The 7,337-nt window shown below is 31.5% G+C and overlaps 1 protein-coding gene across 2 annotated transcripts; it reads left to right on the top strand.

Moving 5' to 3' along the window:
• The first annotated feature begins 938 nt into the window (after positions 1-938).
• On the top strand, positions 939-5,456 carry LOC107865690 (geraniol 8-hydroxylase). 2 transcript variants are annotated; one of them, XM_016711895.2, is made up of 4 exons: positions 944-1,621; positions 2,385-2,669; positions 3,098-3,379; positions 4,803-5,456. In XM_016711895.2, exons 1-4 carry the CDS (start codon positions 1,025-1,027, stop codon positions 5,124-5,126), a joined length of 1,488 nt encoding a protein of 495 aa, XP_016567381.2. In that variant the 5' UTR covers positions 944-1,024; the 3' UTR covers positions 5,127-5,456. The 2 variants fall into 2 exon arrangements, with proteins under 2 accessions (XP_047261367.1, XP_016567381.2); XM_047405411.1 differs by lacking the exon at positions 2,385-2,669 and having other exon boundaries at positions 939-1,621.
• Positions 5,457-7,337: the final 1,881 nt, after the last annotated feature.

Below are 7,337 nucleotides of genomic sequence, written 5' to 3'. Positions count from 1 at the left end.
AAATCACATAATTAAAGAAGTGCATAACTCCCTTACACCCCTAACTCCATCATATGAGCCCCCACCCCTTTTTTGCATGTTTGCTTAAGTTGAAACTTGTAACCAAACACACAAGATACATGAACAAACTTCTGCATATCTAGTAAGGCTTGTAGTTACAAAGTACAGAAACAAATTGGACAAAAAAGAAAGTATTGAAAATCAACATATGTTAGAACTGAATGAAATTTCACATTAGTTACCCCTATTTCATGATCTAATTATTATAATATGTTAAATTCCTAATTTGGAAAGAACAGGAAGAATCTCTACGTAATCATATGAAGGTAGGTGTTGGATCAAACAACCGTAAAGGTAGGCCACGAGTTCGAGCTATGAAAATAGTTACTATTATTTGTATGAGGATAGGCTATCTACGTCACATTTGTTAGGTTGCAGCCCTTTTCAGAACCCTGCTGACGTGGGACACTTTATACAGTGAACTGCCCACATGAAAGTAGGAGTTATTTAAAATTAGAAATCAAGCACTATATATGATAAAATTTTGTCATGATATACATATCTAATTTAAAAATATTTTAGACAACTGAGAGACACATGCAGACTAAATCGCTGGTCCCCAGAAAAGGACATGTGAATGACTCAATGATACAATAAGAAATATCAACATGACATATATAATATGTTTTTCTTAATCTTTTTGTCCTCTACAATTAGTAGGACAACATGATACGATCGATTGTGATAAATATGTAATATAATTTTTTACTTACCAAAAGAAGATATTTTGTAATTTTTTCTATAAAGTTTTGTTGGCAATGTGAGTTTTCACTGTTTAAATAAAAAAAAAAAGTTGTCACTTGTCCATTTTCAGTTTTTTGATTTTTAAATGGTTGACACATTGAAATGGGGGAATTTATTTATTTTTTAATAAAAAATGTACAGCACATACATGTTACTGACAAGTTATTATTATACAGTCATCTTTCAAAGTTGAAGCAAGGGGGTGTGAGAGAGAGGCATAATGGATTACTGTACACTTGTGTTTGGATCATTTATTGCTTTGATTTTTCTGTATACTCTAGCAAGAATATGTAGTAGAGGTAGCAAAAAACTTCCACCAGGTCCATCACCATGGCCAATTATTGGAAGTCTTCACTTGTTAGGTGCAAAACCCCATGTATCATTAGCCAGTCTTGCAAAAATTTATGGTCCAATCATGAGTTTAAAATTAGGTCAAATAAACACAGTGGTCATTTCTTCATCAACCATTGCAAAACAAGTCCTTAAGAATCAAGATCAAGCTTTTTCGACTAGATTTATTCTTGATGCCGTTCAAGCACACAACTATTGCAAATTTTCTATAGCATGGCTTCCTCTTGATCCTCAATGGCGAATGCTTCGAAGGATCTTGAACACCACCCTCCTCTCTTCCAATAGGCTTGATGCAAATCAACATCTAAGGTCTCAAAAGGTGAAAGAATTGATTGCTTATTGTGAAAAATGTAGCCAAGAAGGTGAAGCTATGGAAATAGGTCAAGCTGTTTTCAAGACTAATCTCAACTTGTTGTCCAACACCCTTTTTTCCAAAGACTTGGCTGACCCTTTTTCGGATTCAAAGGTAGAGCTGAAGAATGTGATTTAACACTCCGACCCCTTATTTTTTTTGTAGTAATTTCTTTTTTTAAATCAATTATCCAGATGAGCTCTGAGTAGCGTTGTATTAGCAAAAAGGGGCAGAGGGGGCTAGGCCTAACCTTAATACAACACATAACCATAAGTGATATCAAACCTAAGTGATATCACCCCATCAGAAGGCTAACACAATTATTATATTGCCCTCTGGTACCTACACCAATCTATACTAGCTAACAAAAAAGTTGGATTTGTCATATTTACATCTAAGACTAGGCATCATCCACTTATCTAATTAAACGCAGCCTCTAGCCTGTTTAGGAAGATGAGAAAGGGACTGAGTAATAAGATTCAGAGCAGAGGTGGAAGCCAATTTGGTTGAACTGTCAGCAACTTCCCCTCCCAAAAACAGTGAGTTACTTGAATCCCAATTCTATTCTTGATACTTCTGATGTTGTCCACCACATGTTTCAGCTTCATATATTAGTGAAAAGATTGTTGTTCCAGAGTGAAATTAGTGTATCCTTGAAATTTACATCATTTCACTCCAAACTCGACTGCCAAAGCCTCTGCTATATTACTGTTACTACAACTAACAAAAATGGAAAATGCCATAACCATATCACCTCGACTATTCCTTACAATTCCACCAATGTAGTAATTCAATGGTGCATTGCATATAATACACTCATGTTGTTATAATGATAATGATTAATTATGATCTCAAACTTTTTTTTTTGGATTCAAAGATAGAGTTGAAGGACGTTATTTGCAGTATCATGGCTGAGATAGGTAAACCTAACCTAGTGGATTATTTTCCAATACTTGGAAAGATTGATCTTCAAGGAATAAGGCGCCGTATGCTCATTCATTTTGGTAAGTTGTCTAAATTTTCTGATGATTTGATCAATGAACGATTGGAGGAAAAGAAAAGGGGAGATTTTGAAAGGAGTGATGTTTTAGAAGCGTTGCTCAGTATTACTGAGAAAGACCCTAGAGATATGGATCATACTCGAATCAAATACATGCTCCTGGTTCGTATTCTCTTCTGATTAATTTATTATGAGTTTAACTTAATATACACTATTATTCTAATTCCTATCATTTATATTATTATATATCAACTTAATCTGATATATTAAGAAACATGATTAGTGTCCATGCAATATTAAGGTTGGATTGATTATGATTTTTAATTTTTTTATCGATTTTAGACATTATTTTACCATGTATAGAAAGTTGTATTCATTGGGGTAAGAGAGGCATGATGTATTTGTTCGAGTTGGTTTTATTATAAATATTAGTTTATTTGTTATGGTGAATTGTGAATTGATCTATTGTAGTTTCTTTTAATTATTGTAATTTATGATTTTTCTTTTTATTAGTGCAATATATATATATATATATATATATATATATATATATATATATGGTTATACACTTTGATGAAAAAATATTATAGGATCTATTTGCTGCGGGTATTGATCCAACTACAACCACATTGGAATGGGCTATGGCAGAAGTACTTAAAAACCCGGAGATCATGAAGAAAGTTCAAGTTGAACTAGCGGAAATTATTGAAAAAGAACTTCCAATTGAAGAAGCTGATGTTTCTCAACTCCCATTCTTACAATGCATTATTAAAGAAACATTAAGAATGCACCCATCAGCTCCACTCTTACTCCCGCGCACAGTGGAGCAAGATGTTGAATTGTGTGACTACATCATTCCTAAGAGCTCACAGGTATGAAAATCAAATTAAAGTTAATTGATGAAAATATGATTTGCTTAACCTGCTCAAATTTAGATGATTGCGTGGAGCGTATTTTCTCCATGAGTCACAATGGGCACAGCTCAAGTGAAAACCATCTAAAAATTGGATTGATTTTGAGCTAAATATGTATAGTAATCCATAAATGACCCCTAAGAAAATTTGTCAAAATACTTTTAACTTTTGTTTAATTGGTTACTAAGAAAAGGAAAAAGGAATAAATATATATACCTCTAAATTTGTGATTTAGCGTAGATATATTCCTCATTAAGAAAGGACAAATTCCATAAATTTCGACTATTTAGTATTAAATTGCAATTAATCTCGACTGTTTTTATTTTTACATCACAGTCTGATATATAATTACCGAAATCATGACTGACATATAAGTACCGATACATATCTCTTATGTGTTAATTACAAAGATACATTCAGACACATAAGTCTTATGTATTAGTAGCACAAAAAGCATTCCGATATATGATTTATGTTAGATTTTAAACCCAAGACATCTTTCTTATGCCTTATGTATCTGTAATATAATATTCAGTAAGATAAATTGTTTTTGTACATTTGATGGAGGGTAGCATGATCTATCTTTTTATCCTTTTCAATTTGTTACATCATTATATTCTTATGTATCTCTTAACTCCCTTAATAGATACATCATTCTTATGTATCTCCGCTAACAACATCATCTTCAACCTTCATTGACGAGTCTTCGAACTCTCTTCGTACTCTCGCACCAATTCTCTATGTATTTGTCTCAGCCACCGTCGCTAGTAAATCCAGACTAGTGAGCCACCATATAGAGACTCCAACTCAGTCTCATATACCACTGGACGAATCTCCGAACACCTATTATTGACTCGTCTTCATCTGAATTCATAATAGCCAAAAAGTCGAAATTGTTGGAGGTTGAGAAGTGGTGATTGGATATAGTGGCAGTGTTTCAGCTCACTTTCGAGAGAGAAAGTGAAAGTTGAAATTTTTATAACTACTTTGTAGTTTATAGGAATGGGTAAATTTTTGAGTAAATATGCATAATTTGTTAGATAGCGAGGGTCGAGGGATATATGCACCATTATATTTGTTCAATGACAAAGGTATATATGTATCGATTTTTTAGTGATTGCTATATCCGTTAGAAATCGCAAAGTTGAGGGGTATATTTATTTCTTTTTCTCTTCAGAAAAATAAGAAACAACAAATTAAGAAATTAAAACTTTGTTAGAGACTTAGAGTTGAACGGGTAAGGCAATGACTCATTGTTTAGTCTATCTTAACTAAGATAATTTTTGGGCGGGTTAATGACATGTATATTCACTGATGATTAGCGCTCTTTTGGTCCATTCAAATATAATCTAACTCGCTCATTTGATGTCCTTACTCACAGGTACTAATTAATGTATGGGCGATTGGTCGAGATTCTACTTTTTGGGAGGATCCTTTAGTGTTTAAACCAGAGAGGTTTTTGAGTTTGGATTTGGACATACAAGGACAAAATTTTGAGATGATTCCATTTGGTGACGGTCGAAGAATGTGCCCTGGCTTGCCTCTGGCATTGAGGATGCTTTCAGTAATGTTGGGCTCACTCTTGAATTCCTTCAATTGGAAACTTGAAGCAGACATTGAGCCAGAAGAATTAGACATGGAGGAGAAGTTTGGTATTACCTTAGCTAAAGCTCGTCCTTTGCGAGCCATCCCCTCTCCTCTTTGATGTTTCTAAGTCGACAATATATATCACTTGGCCATCGCGGTTAAGTGATATGTGTGTATTGCATATATGTAATTTATATATAAATATATATACATATATATATATATACGTTTCGGCCTTGAAAGTTTCGTGGTGCGATCTATGTTTATGATTTTCAATGGGGTCTGTGGTGGTAGTATATGGACCTTTATGTTTTTGGGCCTAGGACCTATTTGTACGCACGTGCTATATAAGTGCGATTTAGTGGATTATTTTCAATTATTCAAAAAATTCAGTCTTCTCCACATTATACTCTCTCTATTATAGTGAAACCTCCTTTGTCTTCCGCAAGAGTTTCCACGTAAATCTATTTGTTGCATGTTCTTATTTTCTTTTACCTGTGATTTCGCTTATTCTGTCCTAATCATAGCAAAAACATACCACATTAATAGCCATGATATGCATATCTTGAACAATAAATTTCTATGGAAAACACTATTCATTTCAATGTAGACAAATATTCTAATAAATAAAAACAAGAGTCAGACTACAATGTGGCCTGTGAAGATTAGGTAATACCTAATAAAAAAATATACATAGTTTTCAGTTGTCCATTTGTTAGCAAGGTAGGTGGTGATTCACTTGTCAACTTTCAGTTCTCTGATTTTTATATGTATGACACATTGAGATGGTGTCAGGATCCGATCTGAAGCCCTAGCCTTCCTAAAATGGACAATATCACACAACTATTCAAGTTGGTAAATTGTTTAAACTTTTTGATGCTTTGATAAACGAGCGATTGGAGGAAAAGAAAAGGAGCGATTGTATACACGCAGATGGTTAAAATGGTGTATTTGCAACGATTTAAGTAAGACTATGAAATAATAGGTCGAAAATAAAATTTAAATGTCTTTTTACAAATCTCGGACAAAATCAATGAGGTAATTATGTATTTACTCTTTAATATATATCAAATGTGTAGTGTGTGAAAAGTGAGTGTGTTAGTGTTTAAAAAGAAAGGAAAATATCAAAAAATAGTTTGTTTTGTTGACTATAAAAAAAATAAAAAAAATAAAAAGAGACCATCTATTAAAATTTTCAACAGATCCGTCAAATTAGGGAAAGCAAGTGTGGGAAAGTAAAAAAAAAAAATTAAAAGTGGTGAGATTTGATTTGATTGATTTATTGTTTTATATATTAAAATAATTAAATTAACTCACATTTGTAAGTCATATTAAACAATATACAAGAAAAATATGAATGCTGATGTATAGTCACAAAAAATAAATAAACAACAAATAAAGATAAAATGTAATTATCTTTAAAAATATATTATGCTATAAACAATTATAATTACGTAAAAAGAATTGCAGTGTTATATTATTACGTACACAGATAACTGTGCAAAAACATTAAAATTATAATAAACTGATAAGAAATTTAAAATTTATAAAATCAAGTGTGTGAATATTTGTGGTGTTGTAGTAAAAAAAAAAAATAATTGTGTTAGGTGGTAGGTGGAATGTTAGGTAGGGATAGGGTATGGAGAGGTAAAAAATGAGTAAATATTAATTATTCAGGAAGGGATAAAATTACACGTCTACAGTATATTACTATTCATCAATACTATGTTACTATTCATCAATCATCTCAATTTATTAAAAAAAAAATGTGATGTCATGTCGTGTGCAAGTGTGTGGATGATTTTAAAAATATTAAAAGATAATAAATTGATCAAAATTTCAAAATAAGAAAAAATATTAATAAATTATGAAAAGTAAAAAATGTGACAATAAATTGATTAAAATTCTAAAGTAAGGAAGATTATTAATAATTTGTCAAAATATTGTGAAAAGGTGTAAAAATTATATTTTTTTGCCCTTTAATAATTAGGAAGCCTGAAAACGTTAATTTTAGGTACGGAGAGCAAAAATTGGATGTAAACAAATATATTTGATAATTTAAGATACTATGCTTATTTTCTTTTTGAGTGAAAACTTTTATAGTCATGAAAATCTAATTATGTATATAATGTTATAACTTGCAGAAATTATTGGAAAAGGAAAATCAATTGAAGAATGTAGAATCTTAACGTTAATATATTTGCAACAAATTAGTTTGATATAATTTATTCAATAATATAGTACAATTATAGTCGTAGGGCTATAGAAGAACAACCTATACATGTACATGAGTTAGTTGTAAAGAGAAAATATGTAGAGTTGTATTTTT

This window comes from Capsicum annuum, unplaced genomic scaffold, assembly GCF_002878395.1.
Source record: "Capsicum annuum cultivar UCD-10X-F1 unplaced genomic scaffold, UCD10Xv1.1 ctg78270, whole genome shotgun sequence".
In the NCBI taxonomy this organism is placed as follows: Eukaryota; Viridiplantae; Streptophyta; class Magnoliopsida; order Solanales; family Solanaceae; genus Capsicum; species Capsicum annuum.
The sequence above is the reverse complement of the archived record's forward strand: the minus strand, read 5'-3'. Positions and strand labels throughout refer to the sequence as shown.